This window comes from Mirounga leonina, unplaced genomic scaffold (genome assembly GCF_011800145.1).
Source record: "Mirounga leonina isolate KUSES-001 unplaced genomic scaffold, KU_Mleo_1.0 Mir_168, whole genome shotgun sequence".
NCBI lineage: Eukaryota > Metazoa > Chordata > Mammalia > Carnivora > Phocidae > Mirounga > Mirounga leonina.
Window position 1 is genome coordinate 16,532,767 of NW_023270426.1, and position 19,465 is coordinate 16,552,231.

Genomic DNA, 19,465 nt, shown 5'->3' on the forward strand with positions numbered 1-19,465 from the left:
TTTTCTTTCTTTTTTCTTTTTTTTTTCATGAAACCAACTTTTATTATGTTATGTTAATCACCATACATTACATCATTAGTTTTTGACGTAGTGTTCCATGATTCATTGTTTGCGTATAACACCCAGGGCTCCATTCAGTACATGCCCTCTTTAATACCTATCACCAGGCTAACCCATCCCCCCACCCCCCTCTTTAAAAACGAATGCTATATAGGTTACGTAACTTCAAATTAATTCACTGATTTTAGAATTTTCTTACTGAAGCAGCTTTGAAAATTTGACTCTTATTTTCTTTTATGTATAATAACATTAGTAAACCATAAGAGTTAAAATTTCACCAACAGTTATACAATTGTACTATGTTCACTGACAACAGGACTGCTGCTTTTTAGGAAGAGCAGTGTGGAGACACCGCAACAAATAATATCACACATGCACAAACACACAAAATCTTACAGACAGTATTAGCTAAAGGCTTAAGGATGAGGTAATACATCAAAAACTTAGTGTATGATTGATTGTACGTATTATACATTCCCTGCTTCAGCAAACTAGAGTACAGAGTTTCTTTCAGTCAGGCCTGGAAGTAGGTCTCTCACTCATGTGGTTTCAATTAAGTTCTCTTAAAAATAGCTCGTAATATAAGCATTTTCATTTTTAGTGCTTCAACAACTTTACTACTTTTAATCCATACAGAGGACAAACTTTGGGAAAAAAAAAAAACAAAGGCAGTTACATAGTAGCCTGGTACTTTGCTCTTTATAAAGAGCTGAAATCATCTGTTTAGTGTACAGTCTTTTAATATAAGCTATTTATTCTTATTTTACAATACAAATACATATATTTAAGAGGCGTACATAAGAATGTTTCTTTACTGATTAAAAGTAAACTATAAGAATCTCAGTAGAATTTCATCACCAGGATATATCACAAATAATTAGAGAATTTTGATTTTTGAATTATATATAATTTCAGGCAGACATTCTGCTTTATGGACTTTGACTTCATGTATATCTTCAAAGTGGTGAAAATTCAGCCATGGCTGCTACATTCTGCCATTTGTTTTTATTATAATATCTGGAGAAAAATATAAAACAATAGATTATTTCATATACATGACAAGAAGTGACCAATAATTATTAATAACCAATCCTTGGGGGCAAAAACTCTTGACATCCAGCCAATCTGGTTTCATCCTGTCAAGGCTTAGGAAATAAATCCAGAGGCCATTAAAAATAATTTAAAAAAGGAATAGCTGGTTCACTCCCTCCTGGACAGGCTGAGGATACCTCTTTGGAGACAGAAAATGACCTGCTCAATAACATTCCAATGGGAAGCCCAGCAAAGATGGCTGTCAGTAGCCATCACAAGGCCTCTAACTCCAGCTATGTAACCTGGAGGAGTTGATCCAGTTGTGCTTCTTATCCTCATCCACCACCCACGAAGAAGCCCTTCACGTTTTCCTACCCACCTTTCCTTTGTATTCTACTACTCCTTGCTGTAGCTAAACCCAGGTTCTTTCTAATACAGGATTCTGGGGACTTTCCCCTACATCTGGTACCAGGAGATCCCTAGTGGAGCCAGTTTTAACCTATTCCCACTGCCACTTTCATACTATGACATACATCACCCCCTGGCCTTTATCAATGATTCTCAAACTTCGTTGTACCTATACAGGCCACACTTCATACCAATTAGATTAGAATCTCTGGAAAAGGGAGTCAAATATCCAGGAAAGTATGATATACAGATAAGTTTGAACACCAGAGACCTCTATCTTCGCTGTTCAAACTGTGGTCCATGGACGAGTAATTTCACCATCATGTAGAAGTTCATTAGAAATGTAGGATCTTGGGTTCCATTCCAGATCTAACGAATCAAAATCTCCACTTTAACAAGATCTACAAGTAATTCCCCAGTATATTAAAATGTGTGAAGCACTGCCTGTTCTACCCTCTACTCCTCCCTATTGTTTTCTTTACTAACCTCAGACACTATCTGCTCATTTATTAAAGACTGAAAACTGGGCCACAGTAATCTACCCCATAGCAATTTGTAGTAACTTCCCAAGTGGGTAACCAGCCCACCCAACTACCTAGTCTCACCTACCCCTACCCAGGCTTCATACATTATCCAAGGACGGACAGCACCTAGAACACATCACTTCTGAAACTACAATACTGGAGACCTGGGAGTTATCTTCTAACTGTCCTTTTCTCTCACCACCCTGTACCAGTACCTAATCAGTCACTAAGCCCTGGCAATTATGCCAATACACATTTTTAGTTTAGACTGGTTCTCAAACCCCCGAAGTACTGAATCAGATCGCTGAACCAATGACCCGGGAATATGCATTATTAAATAATGCATATTACCATCAACTAACTTCATCTAACATATGACATCTAGATTCAATAAATATTTGCTGAATAAATGAACTAATCAACTGCAGAACTGTATCTATTTTGATGTCAAATCAACAGGTTTAAAAATCTCCATAATGTCAAATTAGTTTGATTTCTTTTTACCCAAGGAACGGACTGGCATCTCTATATTTGTACTAGATCGATGTGTCTGTGTCAAAGGCTACACAATTACCTGCTATATTCTTTACATGAGATGGCACAACCAAATTTATCATCAAATACAACAACCACCCAATATATTTTAGACTTTTGCAATTTAATAAAAACAAAGGAATAATTTCCAAAGGGAAAAAGAAAAACATAGTCTTGAGGAATTAACCTACTCTATAGAAACAAGTAATACTTATTGCATAAGAAGTGATTATTATATTTCAGATGCTTTATAGAGATTATCTCTAATCCTTACAAAAACTCTCTGAACTAAGTTCTACTATTATGTCAATTTTACAGATAGGAGGCTAAAAGTCAGAGGATTTAAGGAATTTACTCATGTGACAGAGCTAGGTTTTGAACTTAGGGATGTCTTATTCTTTTTTTTTTACATTTTTAAAAATTTTATTATGTTATGTTAATCACCATACATCACATCATTAGTTTTTGATGTAGTGTTCCATGATTCATTGTTTGCGTATAACACCCAGTGCTCCATTCAGTACATGCCCTCTTTAATACCCATCACAAGGCTAACCCATCCCCCCACCCCCTCCCAGAACCCTCAGTTTGTTTCTCAGACTCCATAGTCTCTCATGGTTCGTCTCCCCCTCCGATTTCCCTCCCTTCATTTTTCCCTTCCTACTATCATATTCTTAACTGATTTCTATTACCATCCATAGGATACCCAAGTCATTTTCCATCTCATTTGTCATATTTCTATGTGATACATCTACCTGCTCTTATTATCTAAAAACTCAAGCTTCTCACTAAAGATATATACATATCCAGTTAAAGGCTCTTATTGTACTATGTACTACAAGCTTGAGACATGAATTTATAACACAACATTTATCATGTCTTCTAAAGATCAAAATAAAAGAGAAATTGTAAAACCTTACTATAAGGATAGCTTCAAGTTTTGTCTGATTTTCCAAAAGGTATTGTTAGCTAGGAAGTCTTCCAAAGCAAGGTTAAAAGTATCCCCTCTTAGATTCCTGCAGTGCCTTGTTCCAATTTTATCATGTTATAGAGAAGACTATGAGGTCTGTTTCATCACTAGTCTGTAAGCCCTGGAGAGCTAAGGCTGTACTCCTATCCCCAGCTAATATTGCAGTGTGTAATACATGCTTGTTGGCCAAATTAAAGTAATAATGTATTAGATATCTACTGCTATAACTGTAAGAAGTGCACAGCAATGATTTTTCCAAGCCTCTTCTTGGCAAAACAAAACAAAACAAAACAAAAAAGACCTCTTTAAATAGAATACAGGAGTCCAATATATAAAACAAAGAGAAGCAAAACTGCTCTGTATGGAGGAGCTGAGAAACTCAGAGCCCTACTCTACTCCCTGCCCCCATGCCTTATTTGACAGCTACCCAGTCAAACTATTGCAAATCAAGAAAGCTAAGTTCTAATTCTGATTCTACTAGTAATTAGCTGTGTGAATTCAGACAAGTCACTTATTGATCTGGCTAGGTCATTTTTATTATATGTAAAATGAACAAAATAGGCTAGATCATTAAATGGCTCTCAAATGTTAGTGCTTATTGGAATCACTTTGAGAGTTCTTCAAATTGCAGATCCCTGTGCCGTATCTCTAGAGAATATAATTTGCCAGGACTGCAGTATTTCTGGTGTAGGTGGTTAGAGGACCACACATTGAGAAACCTTGGACTTGATGTCTTCTCAGGCCTCTTTCATCAGGCTGTCACCATTCTCAAACTTCTACTTACCCACACCACCTCCTCTATCACATCTCTTTTGGACTCCTCTAGTGGTTCACTTTCACCACATTTTTTCTCTAATCAGCATTATTAATGAACAAGTATCATAATGAACAGGGGTCCTAGACCATCAAAAGTGAGCTTCATCCTACAGTACTGATTACATAACTGGCAAACTAGCTAAATATTAAATGCCAGGACTAAAAATAGGCTGTTACATGTTTAAAATAACGTGATCACTAGTTAGCTTAGGGCTTTGCTATTTTTACTAAAGGAAAGGCAGAGACAAGTGGCCAGAAGTTGAAGGGGGAATTACTTAAATGAAGAGGCTGCCAAATGAGGTGAGAACCTAGAAAGAAGCCAGGAGGTGGCATAATTGGTTCAACATACATCAAGGGGTCTCTCTGAATTAAACTAAAAATTTCAGTCTAAACACTCAGAAGAACTTCCGAGACACATCTAGTTTTGATTTGCTGCATACTTAAACCCAGAGCTGTGACATTACCTCATGTCATAAATTAATATGACCTGCCATAAAGATCAAATTAAGTTTTTCTATAACTTTTTATTGAAATATAGCATACACACAGAAAAGTATGTATATATGTACTGTAAAGCTTGATGGGTTTTCACAGACTTACCATACCCATGTAACCAGCATTCAGATAATGGAACAGAACACTACTAACACCCTAGAACTTCATCTCTTAATGCTTTCTAGTTAATAGCCCCTTCCCAACTAGTACATCCACTATGGTGATTTTCATCATAGTTTAGTTTTGCCTAACTTTGTACTAAATATAAGTAATGTTAAATGTACTCTATTGTGTCTGACTCATGTGAGATTTATCAATACTGTTGTATGTAACTCCGCATTGTGGATTCTCACTGCTTATAGCACTCCAATGAATGAATGTGCCAGAGTTTATTAATCCATTCTACTGTTGATGGCCATTTGGATTATTTCCTGTTTGGGGCTATTATTCAAGTGCTGCTATGAACATTCTAGCAAACATCTTTTGATGAACATATGTACACATTACAGTTGGATATACTCTTGGAAGGGGAATTGCTGGGTCTCCATGGTCCAGGGAAATGGAATTGCTGGGTCTCTTTCCACCTCAGTGAAATTTCTAGGGGCCCAGTGATATGAGAGATATACCTCCTAAAGTAAAGAATAAGTTGTTGCATCAAGCTCCTCCTACAACCAAAAAGGAGGCACAATGCCTAGTGAGCCTTTTTAGATTTAGGAGTCAACATATGCCTCATTTGAGTGTACTATTCCAACCCATTTATTCAGTGCCTAAAGGCTACCAGTTTTGAGGGAGCCTCAGAATAAGAGAAGGTTCTACAACAGGTCCAGGCTACTATGCAAGATGCTCTGCCACTTGTACCATAATATCTAGCAGATCAAATGGTGCTTGAAGTGTCATTGGGAGATATACATGTTGTTTGGATCCTGTAGGTGAATCACAGTACAGGGCCTTAGGATTTTGGAGCAAATCTTTAGCATCTTCTGTGAATAACTATTCTTTTTGAGAAACAGTTTTTGGTTTGCTACTGGGCCTTTGTAGAGACTGAATATTTAACCATGGTACACCAAGTTACAATGAGACCTGAGCTGCCAACCATGAAGTATACATAGTCTGATGTACCAAGCCACAAAGTTGGCTGTGCAGAACAGCACTGCATTGTCAAATAGAAATGGTATATATGAAATTGAGCTAGAGCCCCAAAGGCACAAGTAAGTTAGATGAGGATGTGTTTCAAATGCCCATAGTCCATACTGCTGCTACATTATCTTCTCTCTCCCGGCCTGCACTTTTGGCATTATGGGGAGTTCTCCACAATCAGCTGATTGAGGGGAAAAAAAACCTCAGCCTTGGTTCACAGATGGTTCTACATGATATGCAGGCAACACCTGAAAGGGGCAGCTACAGGACCTACAGCTTCTTTCTGTGACATCCCTGAAGGAAACTGGCGAAGGTATATCCTCCCAGTGGGTAGAACTTCAAGAAAAACATCTCACCGTTTACTCTGTTGGAAGGAGAAGTGGCCAGATATGCGGTTATATACTGATTCACAGACTGTGGCCAATAGTTTGGCTGGATATTTAGGGACATACATGACTGGAAAATTGATGACAAGAAGATAGGAGTGAAGAAGTATATGGACAGACCTCTCTGAATGGGCAAAAATACATGAAGGTATCTGCGTCCCCTGAAATACTCACCAAAGGGTGATCTCAGCAGACAAAGACTTTAATAATCAAGTAGATAAGATGACCCATTCTGTGGATAACAGTTAGCCTCTTTCTCCAGCCACTTCTGCCATTACCCAGTAAGCTAACAAACGAAGTGACCATGGTGGCAGGGATGGTGGTTATGCATGGGCTCAGCAACTCACTAAAGTCAACCTGGCTATAGCCCCTGATGAGTATTCAATTTGTTAGCAGCAGAGACCAACACCGAATCCCCACTATGGCACCATTTCCTGGAGTGATCAGCCAGCTACCAGGTGGCAGGATGATTACCTTGAACAAGTTCCATCATGGAAGGGACAGCATTTTATTCTTACTGGAATAGACACTTATTCTGGATATGGATTTGCCTGTCTTGCATGCAGTGCTTCTACCAAAACAACCATCCAAGGACTTAGAAAATACTTTATCCACTATCATGGTATCCCACATAGAATTTCTTCTGATCAAAGAACTCACTTCACAGCAAAAGAAGGTGGCAAAAGGCCCAAGCTCATGGAATTCACTGGTCTTTCCATATTCCCCACCATCTGAAGCACCTGACTTGACAGAATAGTGGAATGGTCTTTTGAAGACTCAGTTAAAGCACCCTTTAGGCAGCAATACCTTGCGCTGAGACAAGGTTCCTCAGAATGTTGTATATGCTCTGAATCAGCATTCACTATATGGTGCTATTTCTCCCACAGCCAGGATTCACAGGTCCAGGAATCAAGAAATGGAGATGGAAATGAGATCACTCAATATTATCCCTAGTAATCTACTAGGAAAATTTTTTGCTTCCTGTTCCCATGACAGGCCATGCTCTGCTAGCCTAGAGGTCTTAGTTCCAAAGGGAGGGATGTTTCCACCAAGAGACACAGCAATGATTCCAATGAACTTGAAGCTAAGATTGCGACCTGGCTGCTTTGGGCTCCTCAGAGAGCAAAAAAGGGAATTACTATGCGGGCCAGGGTGACTGATCCTAACCACTCAAGAGAAATTTCCTCTGCAATGGAGGCAAGGAAGAGTATGTCTAGAATACAGGATATTCCTTAGGGCATCTTTTAGTATTATTATGCCCTGAGATTAAGGTCAATGGAAAAGTACAACAACCCAGTCCAAGCAGGACTAATGGCCTAGACCTTACTGAAATGAGGTTGATATTATCCCACTAGCTTAAGAACTATGACCAGCTGAGATGCTTGCTGAGGGAAGAGGAAATATGAAAGGGAGGAAGGTAGTTATAAATACCAGTTATGTCCACCTAACTAGTTTAAGCAACTATCTTTGTTTTCTTCCCTCTCTTATTCCTATATCAACTAACATAAAATGTATTAATAGTTAACTCTATATCATAACAGGATATCAAGAAGAGGAGTAAACATCATCCAAGGATTTTGCATCCTCTTCTGGGGAAGGAATTAGCACATTTTGGGTTGTATGTAGGACAGCTGCATTATGTTAGGCAGAAGTATAACTTTGTTACTTTCTCTATTTACATATTAATTATGGTTTAAGGACATGTGTATGAATACATAGTTGACATGAAATAGGCTGTGATGGTTAGTTGTATGTGTCACCTTGGTTAGGCTATATTAACCAATTAAATCAAATACTAATTTTGGTGTTGATGTGAAGGTAAGGTTGTAGATAAGGTTAACATCTATAATAATAGACTTTAAGTAAAGAGATTATCCTTGATAATGTAGGTAGACCTCATCCAATCAGTTAAAAGGCCTTAAGAACAAAACTGAGGTTTCTCAGAGAAAAAAGAAATTCCTCCTAAAGACTGCATGAACTCCTGCTCAAGAGTTTCCAGCCTGCCCTACAGTTTTCAGCCAGACTCTACAGCTGCCTAAGTCAATTCCTTGAAATAATTCTCTGTATATGTATATGTTATGTATATGTATATGTATATGTGTGTACATATATATCCTACTGGTTCTGTTTTGGGCAAACCCTGATATGGCATCTACTATTCCCTACTACCATGCTCATGTCATCAGAGATAGAGATAGAAAAAAGTCTATTATGTGGTCACTGTCTTTGAAAACTTGCTAACCTGAAGAATATGAAAAGTCAGCATTGTGAATTATGTGAGGTAGTAATATATTAGTAAGTGTCAAATGAGTAGCACTGAATTAAGTATTTAAGGAACTTAGGAAAAAAGAGAAAAAATCTCTGTGGACTTAGGGAGTGCTCAGCGTAGACTGGTGTCAGAAATGGGGACAAGGATCAAAAGTAGACAGTTTAGTTGGATTGAAGTTGTACATAATCTATTAAATTTCAACTGCTTCACTGCCTGCTTACTAATAAAAGATTCCCAGGCTCCAATGACTAATCAGACATTCTGTCTGATATACAGTCAGGAGAACAGAAAAACCTAAACTTGGAGTTTAAAAGCCTTGAAAGATGGAATTCCTCTCTACTACCAGCAGTACAACCTTGAACAAATTGCATACTACTTTAAGCCCCAGATTCTTCACATATAAAATGAGGATTATAAAGTCATAGTGAGAAATAAATGAGATATAATAAGATATTTGGCTCAATGCCTTTCACAGAGGAAGTGCTCAACCAACAATAAGTGAATGCAAAAATATATGAAAAATATTTTAACAAAGAATGCTACTAAAAGTGAAACCCAACACTAAATTTCAAGTAGTTGTAAGAAAAAGTATCCTAGATAAATACATTTAGATCAATGGCATAAGCTAATTTTTCAAAAGATTAAATATCTGACATTCAAAAAAATATTTTACTCAGGTTCGAAAACCTAACCAAACTTTTTGTAATTCTATTGTTTTCACTTTGTACAAAACTCCTAGAATACAATTTGTAAGTGGACTTCCTGTGTGCATAAGGAATTTACAATGAAAAAATGTTTTATATCATCCAAAAAATAAGCTCTGCATTCACATTACAGTACCTTGAGGAATATCTTTAGGTGGGGAATATTTCTTCTTCTTTACTATAACACCTTTACTTTTCATTTGTCTAGTTCCTGGTGTTGCTCTAATAATACAACATATTTCTGATGTATTTGAAGGAATCTGAAAAAGAAAAAAATAATGCATAATTCTTCCAGGTACTGTATTTGTATGCTGTTTTATTTCAAAGGCAAATCATTTCAACATCCATATTTCATACATATTAATGACAGAAAGCATTTATGAAATGCTTACTCCACTCCAGACACTAATGAAATGGTTTTTAAACATTTGCTTATTTAATATGCACAAGAACCAGACAGGGAAGATTATATCATCCCCATTTGTAAAATGAGGAAACTTAGGTTCAGAGAATTTGGATACCTTATTTAAGGAGAGAGAAAGAATACTGATAGAGTTGAGATTCAAGCATTCCAAAGTGCAAGAGCAAGTTTACAAGATTTACTGAATTAAAACACAAATTTATTTTAATTCTGAGCCATATACTAGATTTCCTTGGTTTCCCAACTCAATGAATTTTGACAACTGCCAATCAAACAGACAGACTCTAGAATAAAGAAATACTGTATCTTCCAAAAGTGACAGCTTGTTTCTTAGAACTCAGAAATAGACATATGTATTTACCAAGGGCTCCTCCCACTGTAAGTAAAGCCTATATAGAAATAACTTCTACTTTAAAATTCATATCATCTTCTAGGGTGGGCATCTGATATTTTTCTGCCCAGCATCATTTCTATCTTCTGGTACTGAACAGTACCAGAATTTTCTTGGGAGAATCTTCTCATTCTCCCAGCCTGCACACACCCCTTTCTTATGGCTCAGGTGGAGCTGATAATACTTCTGAGCACCAAGAGACCCTAAAACCCAGCCCAGCCAATCACTATATGCTATGCCCCTAGGCACAGTGACTGGCTCAGACAAAGATGTTGTAAATGGGTCAGCAGGAAGAAGGGAATTCTCAACATGAGATTCTGATACTAAGCCAAAATCCTTAAAGGGGCAAAAGTGGTCCCGGAGTGATACCCGACCCTAGCTATAGCCGTCGTAGTAGAAACAGATATATATCCTCTTAGGAGGATGGAATCCCCATTTTAGGCAAATAGGATTCTTATCAAGTAAGAGTAAGGAAATAAATGATCAGGGTCAGAATCAGAGTTGTTCTTCAAGATTCAGCTCAGAACAGTTCCAAGCAGAAATAATGGACAAAATACATTTCACCTCATCCTCTAATTTTATTATAACAACAATAAAGGAAGTACCAAACTCCTGAGAATATCGAAGAGCGGAGTTAAGCCCCCAGGACATCAGATATCAGAACTGCCAAATCAGAATAGAGTAACAATGTATGAAATGATTAAAGAATTAACAATTGAAATCTCATGGGGCGCCTGGGTGGCTCAGTTGGTTAAGCGACTGTCTTTGGCTCAGGTCATGATCCTGGAGTCCCGGGATCGAGTCCCGCATCGGGCTCCCTGCTCAGTGGAGAGCCTGCTTCTGCCTCTCTCTCTGCCTGCCTCTCTGCCTACTTGTGCTTTCTCTCTGTGTGTCAAATAAATAAATAAATAAAATCTTAAAAAAAAAAAAAAAGAAATCTCATGGATGAGCAAGCAACAAGAGACTATCTGGAGTGAAAAGCAGATGTGAAAAAGAAAAAACTAAAATGTCTTGAAATGAAAAATAAAATTGTTGAAATATAAAGTTCATTGGAAGCCTTAAGCAGCAAAGTGGGCACAACTAAAGAATTACTTATGAAATTACCCAGAATACAACAAATAAATGAAAAATATTAAAAAGAGTTTGAAAGATATAGAGGATAGAAAGATGCCTATTATATGCCAATTATCATCCCAGAGAGAATAAAACAGATAATAGCTGAGAAATTTCCCAAACTGATGAGAAACACGAGTGCACACATTCAGGAAGCCAATATTCCAAACAACATTAGAATAAAAAACCAACAGGGGTATCTGGGTGGCTCAACCAGTTAAACGTCCCACTCTTGATTTTTGGCTCTGGTCATGATCTCAGGGTCTTGAGATCAAGCCCCACTTTTGGTTCTGCATTCAGTCGGGAGTTTGTTTCTCTCTCTCTCTCTCCCTCTCCCTCTGCCCCTCCCCCTGCACTTGCTCTCTCTCCAAAATAAATAAATAAATCTTTAAAAAATAAAGAATAGGGGTGCCTGGGTGGCTCAGTTGGTTAAATGTCTGCCTTCAGCTCAGGTCTTGATCCTAGGGGCCTGGGACTGAGTCCCACATCAGGCTCCCTGCTCAGTGGGGAGCCTGCTTCTCCCTCTGCCCCTCTCCCCTGCTGGTGCTCACTCTCTCTCCCCCTCTCTCTCAAAAATAAATAAAATCTTAAAAATAAATAAATAAAAATAAAAAATAAAGAACAAAAAGCCAACAGCAAACAAAATATTAATCTCTTTATGTATACACTCCAGTGAAATTACAGCACACCCACAAATAAGAATTTAAAAATATCTAGAAAAAAAAGATAATTCAGTCCCCAAGACCACCTCAGTCTCAATGATTTGCCAAAAGAACTCACAAGATTCAGAAAAGCTGGTATACTCACAGTCAAGGCTTATTACACAATAAGATACAGACTAAAATCAGCAAAGGGAAAAGGCACATAAGTGGAGTCCAAGAGAAAAAGTACACAGAGCTCAATCCAGGATAATAAGCTTCCAGTTGTCCTCTCCTAGTTGAGTCACATGGATAACATTTAGTCTTCCCATGTGCAAAGTGTTGCCAACATGAGAAGCCCAGTAATCCTTGCCTCAGACCAGTCTCCTAGAGGTCAAACTGACACAAAGTTTGCCTAAAGCCTCAGGCATCAAAAACAGGTGTTTACCATAAATCACATTTAGCATAAACTATCTGGTGTAGCTCAGGACATACAAAGACACTCTTCTCAGGCAGGATACTCCAAGGGGTCATAACTCTTACAAAGGACTCCTTAAATCTCAACAATAAGAAAACAACATAATTAAGAAATGGGCCAAAGACCTTACCAGACACCTCATCAAAGATATACAGATGGCAAGTAAGCATATTAAAGGATGCTCCACACCATATTTCCTCATCAGGGAGATGCAAATTAAAACAACAATTAGATACTACTACATACCTATTAGAATGGCCAATATCTAAAATACTGACAACAATAAAACTTTACCCAAACCCACAGAATGCACAACACCAAGAGTGGACCCTAAGTTAAACTATGGACTGTGTGGGGTGATTATAATATGCCAATGCAGGTTTATCCTTGGTTAAAAAAAAAAGTGCCACTTGGTGAATGATGTTGATAATGGTGGTGGCTATGCATGTATTGAAGCAATGGGATATAAGAAATCTCTGCAGGTTTCTCTCAATTTTGCTGCAAATCTAAAACTTCTTTAAAAATTAAAAAAACACATTTTTTAAAAAAGTAAAAGTATACAAAAATACATACCATGTTAACAACAGTCAAAAGAAAGCTAGAGTATATTAACACTAGAAAAAGTAGATTTCTGTGCAAAGAATATTACCAGTAATAAAGAAGTTCCTTCATAATGATAAAAGGGTGAATTAATCAAGAAAACAACAATCCTAAACAATCCTAACTATTTACACACCTAGTAACAGAGCCTCAAAATAAATAAAACAAAGAGGATAGAAATGAAATGAGAGAGGGGCGCCTGGGTAGCTCAGTCAGTTAAGCGTCTGCCTTTGGCTCAGGTCATGATCCCAGGGTCCTGGGATCAAGCCCCATGTCGAGCTCAGCTGGGAACCTGCTTCTCCCTCTGCCCCTCCCCCAGGTCATGCTCTCTTTCTCTCTCTCTCAAATAAATAAATAAAATGAAATAAAAAATAAATGAAAGGAGGAATGGACAAACCCACCATCACAGTCTGATATTTTAATACCTCTTAATAATTGATAGACAAAATAGGCAAAAAATCAGCAGAGATATAACTGACTTGAACATTACTATCAATCAACCTGACGTGACTGATACTGTAGACCATTCTACTAAAAAAAAGGAAAATACGCATTATTCTCAAGTGTGCACAGAATATTTACCAACATAAACCAAATGGATTATAAAGCATGTCTCAAAAAAGGCATACATATAAGGCATACACAGAACAATCTTAGACCACAAAGGGATTATATTAGAAACTAATAACAGAAAGATCTCTGAAAATTTTCCAAATATATGGACAAGAAATTGCATACTTCTAAACAAACCATGGATCAAGAATAAATAAATTGGGAAAATGGAAAGTATTTAAACTTCATGAAAATGAAAATACAGCATGTAAAAACTTGTGGGATGCTGCTAAAGCACTAGTCAAAGCAAATTTGTAGCATTAAATGCCTACAGGAGAAAAGAAGAAAGGTCTCCTATCAATGAACTCAGCTTCCACCTTAAGAAAGTAAAAAAAGAAAACCAAATTAAACTCAAAGTAAGCAGACAAAAGAAAATAACATGAGAGCAGAAATCAGTGAAAAAGAAAATAGAAAAACAATAGAAAAGGGAGCCTGGGTAGCTCAATCGGTTAAGCATCTGACTCTTGATTTCAGCTCAGGTCATGATCACAGAGTCATGAGATCAAGCCCCACAGGTACTCAGCACGTAGTCTGCTTGAGATGCTCTCTTTCCCTCTCCCTCTGCCCCTACCCCTGCTTGTGCTCTATAAATAAATAAATAAATAAATAAATAAATAAATAAATAAATAAATAAATAAAATCTTCCAAAAAAAAAACCAATAGAGAAAAATCAGTGAAACCAAACTTCTAGCCAGCATGGAGTCTGCTTGAGATACTCCCTCTCCCTCTCCCTCTGCCCCAACCCCTGCTTGTGCTCTATAAATAAATAAATAAATAAATAAATAAATAAATAAATAAATAAAATCTTCCCCAAAAAAGGAAAAAAAAAAAAGAATAGAGAAAAATCAGTGAGACCAAACTTCTAGCCAGATTAATGAGGAAAGAAAAAAGACATAAATTACCAATATCAGGAATAAGAAAGGCTTTATCACTACAGATACCAACATATTAAAAGGATAATAAGGGAATATTATAAATAACATTTGACAATAAATTTGACATCTTATAGAAAATGGACAACTTCCTTGAAATACACAAACTACCAAAGTTCACTTGAGAAGAAATAGGTAAGCTGAATAGCCCTAAAGAGATTTTTAACTGTAGCTTATTTCCTTCCAAAAGAGAGAACTCCAGGCCTAGATGGCTTCACTAGTGAATTTACTAAACATTTAAGGCAGAAATAATACTAATTCTCTTCCAGAAAATTGAAGATGAAGGAGTACTTCCCAACTTGTTCTATGAGGCTAGCATTACTCTCATGCTAAACTCAGAGACAGACATCAAAAAAATAAATAAATAAAACTACAGACCCTCACAAACACTGATGGAAAAATTCTAAAATATTTTTAGCAAATCAAATACATCAATACATAAAAAGAAAAGTACACCATAACTAAGTGGGATTTATCCTGGGATGCAGAGTTGATTTAACATTAGAACATAAAACAGTATATTCAATTCATTATCATCATCAATTCACCATATTAACAAACTGAAAAAAAAAAAAGTCCTACTACCATCTCAATAGTTACAAAAAGTGCATTTGGCAAAAATCCAAATTCCATTCCTAATAAAAACTCTCAAGCATATTAGGAATAGATGGGAACCTCCTCAACCTAAGAAAAACCTATGGCTAAGATCATATTTAATGGTTAACTACTGAATGCTTTCCCTCAAAGTATAGAAACAAGGCAAGGATGTCTGCTCTCTCCACTACTCTCTCAGCATTGTACAGGAAAATCTAGTCAGGGAAATTGGGTAAGGAAAAAAAAGGCAACCAGATTAAAAAGGAAGAGGTAGGGGTGCCTGGGTGGCTCAGTTGGTTAAGGGTTCAACTCTTGATTTGGGCTCAAATCATGATCTCAGGGTCATGGGAATGAGCCCCGCATCAGGCTCCATGCTGAGCACAAAGTCTGCTTGAGATTCTCTCTCTCCCTCCCTCTCCCACTGCACATTCCCTCACCAAAATAAATAAATAAAATCTTAAAAAAAAAAAAAGGAAGAAGTAAACTTTTTTTCCACAGATAACATAGTTGCCTATGGCATGATGGAAACTTGTGGCGGGGGGCGGGGGAGAACTACTAGAAACTGTAATTAAGTTTAGCAAGTTTGTAGTATACTTGTTATGAATGGAATGCTCTATCCCCACAAAATTCATATGTTGAATCCCTAATTCCCAATTAGACTTGTATTTAGAGATAGACTCTGTGAGAGGGTGATTAAAGGTTAGCTGACTAAGGGCAAGGTCCTAATCTGAAAGTGCTGGTGCCCTTTTAAGAGGAGGAAGAAACACCAGAGCACTTTTATACTTCATGCAAAGAGAGAAAAGGCCATGTGAAGTCATAGCAAGAAGGTGGACATCTACAAGTTGGAAGAAAGCCCTTCTGAGACCTGAATAGGTTAACACCTTGGTCTTGGACTTTCCAGCCTCCAGGACTGTGAGAAAATAAATTTCTGTTGTGTAAGCTGCCCAGCCTATCATATTTTATTATGGCAAACCGAACAGACTAATATAATGATCAATACACACACACATACACACACACACACAAAGTATTTCTGTATGCTAACAATTAATAAACAGATATTGAAATTAAGAATACCATTTATAATAGTATCAAGAATATGAAACACTGTCATCAGGAGGGATATAATGACATCAAGTAGGAATAATGACCCAAACAGTGAAAACTACAGAATAATTTGGAGAGAAATTAAAGAGCCAAAAAATGGATAGCTATACATTGTTCTTGGGTTGGAAGACTCAATATTGTCATGATACCAATTATTGCGAAATTGATCTGTAGATTCAATGCAATCCTAGTCAAAATTCCATCAGGTTTTTTTTTTTTGTAGAAATCAACAAGCTGAATCTAAAATTCATAGAAATGCAAAGGACCTAGAATAACCAAAACAACTGAAAAAGAACAAAGTTAGAGGCTAACACTAATTAATTTCAAGAATTATTATAGTGCCTCATTATTCAATACTGTGTGATACTTGCACAAAGATAGACAACAGTAAAACCTTACAGAAACTCGTACAAATACAAGGATAACAAAAAGTGCATTCGGCAAAAATCCAAATTCCATTCCTAATAAAAACTCTCAAGCATATTAGGAATAGATGGGAACACCTTTCAACAAAGGTGGAAAGGCAGTACAGTGGAAAAAGAATAACCTCTCAATAGAATAACTGAATGTCTGTATGAAAATAAATACACTTGACTCCATACCTCACACCATAAATAAAAAATTAACTCACAGGCATTAGTGCAAAATTTTAAAACTTCTAGAAGAAAACGTAGGAGAAAATCTTTGTGACCCTGGGTTAGGCAAAGATTTCTTAGATGACAACGAAGCCATACCCATGAAAAAAATAAACAAAAAATTGACAAGCTGGACTTCTTCAAAGTTAAAAATGTATGTTCTTTAAGTGACACTGTTTTGCAAGAAACTACAGATTTTATGCTTCCATTTATAACAAATGTCCAGAAAACATTACTCTAGAGGCAGAAAATAGATTAGTATTTGCCTGGGGCTGGACATGAGAACAGGGCTTAACTGTAAATAAGTGTGAAGGATTTGGAAAATATCCTAAAACTGACATAGGTAATTGTTGCACTACTCCATAAATTTACTAAGAATTACAGAATTGTAAACTTGAAATGGGTGAATTTTATGATATACAAAATAACACAAAAAAAGCCTGTTTATTCATTTTTTTAAAAAGTGCAGTGGATAAAAAGACAAGGTATGGACTGGGAAAATATCTTTCAAAAGATATTCTATATCTACAATAAGAAAATCAACAATCTTTTTAATGTGCAAAAGATATGAACAGGTATGTCACCAAAGTAAATATATAGATGGCAAATAAGCACATGAAAATGTGATCAACATTATTGGTCATTAGGGAAATGCAAATTAAAACCAGAGTAAGATATCACTTCATACTAATTGGGAAGGTTAAGATTAAAAGACTGACCATACTAAAGGTTAAGATTAACTTAACTAAAGGTTAAGATTAAAAGACTGACAGAACTGGGACGCCTGGGTGGCTCAGTCGGTTAAGCGCCTGCCTTCAGCTCAGGTCATGATCCTGGGGTCCTGGGATCGAGTCCTGCATCGGGCTCCCCGCTCTGCGGGGAGCCTGCTTCTCCCTCTGCCTCTGCCTCTCTCTATCTCTCATGAATAAATAAATAAAATCTTAAAAAAAAAAAAAAAGACTGACAGAACTAAACGTAGATGAAATGTAGATGTAGAGAAACTACAAGTCTCAAATATTGTTGGTGGAAATGTAAAATGGTACCACAACTTTGGAAAACAGTTTGGAAATTTCTTAGGTATTTACCCAAGAGGAAGGAAATATATATCCACACAGTTAAAGAAGAACTTATTCTGATACTTACTATTACAATTAAGATTTTATTCAAGATTATTGCAATAGGGTTCACTCACTATACTGTATAGCTTAAACTAATGTAACACCGTATGTCAACCATACTTTAAAAAAAAAAGATGTACTATATGTTGGCTAATGAATTTTAAATTAAAAAAAAGAAATAAACCTTTCTCTATTCACACACACAAAAAGACACTATAATAAGGTATTGCAATAGAGGAGAGTAATTGGGCTCAAATCCAAATACAGCAAATACAGCTAGGGATGTACAGCTGCTGAGCAGAATGAGGGTGTCAGTTGTTGAAAAATTACTATGAAGAGACATCAAGTGTAAAGAGATTCTTGTTAAATTGACCTTGTGATATTGTGATTTTTTTTTAAAAAAAGATTTATTCATCTATTTTTATTTAAGAGAGAGAGAGCACAAGCCAGGGGAGGGGCAGAGGGAGAGAAAGAAAAAATCTCCAGCAGACTCCCCACTGAGCGAGAGCCCAATGCAGGGCTTGATCTCAGGACCCTGAGATCATGACCCAAGCTGAAATGAAGAGTCAGCCACTCAGCTGACTGAGCCACACAGGAGCACTGATACTGAGTTAATAAGAAATACATATTTGGTTTGCATCCCCATTGCCAGCACAGAGCTCCTAAAACCTTTGGAATTTCCTAAGTGATAAGAGCAATAAAGGTGTTTTTGTTAATGTGATAAAACTTTTGGAATGCACCTGAGGATGGGGGCTAGTTGTCAGGGGAATCGATCCTGGATTAGAGGATTGGAACTTTCAGGCCCATCCCATAACCTCCAGGTAGGAGAGAGGAGCTAGAGGTTTACTCGGTTGCCAATGGCCAATGATTTAATCAACCATACCTACGTAATGAAGCTGTCACCAGCTATACTCCAAGACCTGACCTTTACTGCTCACCTGCTTGTACCCATCAAACTTTGTCCCACATTTTCCCTTAAGCCCTTTTTTCCAGTTTATCTCTTAACCCAGGCAAAGACCCAAGGGGGCATAGCATCCTGTAATGGAAACCAAAACTATCCTTCAAGCAATAACGACTGCCTGAAAGAAGAGATCCCGTGGCCCAGACCCCCAGACCAGTTTGAGCATCACCCCCTCCCCTGACTCATGCCTGCACAGATAAACTATGGAATGACCCACACAATGACAGACAGTTACCTTAACCTCATTATAATACTAAAATTTCTGCCCGAGGAGCACCAGCCTCATTTGCATAATTTTTGATGTATGTATGTATGTATGATGTATGATGTACGTATAGCTCCTTGTCCTTTCCCCATACCTTGCCCTATGCGTCTCTTCCATGTGGCTATTCCTGAGTTATATTCTTTTATAAGATACCAGTAATCTAGTAAGTAAAATGTTTCTCTGAGTTTTGTAAGCTACTCCAATAAATTAATAAAATCAAGGAGTGGGTCATGGGAACCTCTGATTTATAGGCAGTTGGTCAGAA

General features: G+C 37.1%; 1 protein-coding gene across 1 annotated transcript in view; it reads right to left on the reverse strand.

The window, feature by feature from the left end:
* Positions 1–464: 464 nt before the first annotated feature.
* The window catches only part of MEIKIN (meiotic kinetochore factor), a 107,283-nt gene continuing 88,282 nt past the window's right edge, over positions 465–19,465 (reverse strand). The window contains exons 14-15 of the mRNA XM_035015037.1: positions 9,472–9,595; positions 465–1,077 (exon numbers count right to left, since the gene is read on the reverse strand). Of these exons, the coding sequence (XP_034870928.1) occupies positions 1,046–1,077; positions 9,472–9,595 (156 nt within the window). The 3' untranslated portion in view covers positions 465–1,045. The remainder of the gene's footprint in view (positions 1,078–9,471; positions 9,596–19,465) is intronic.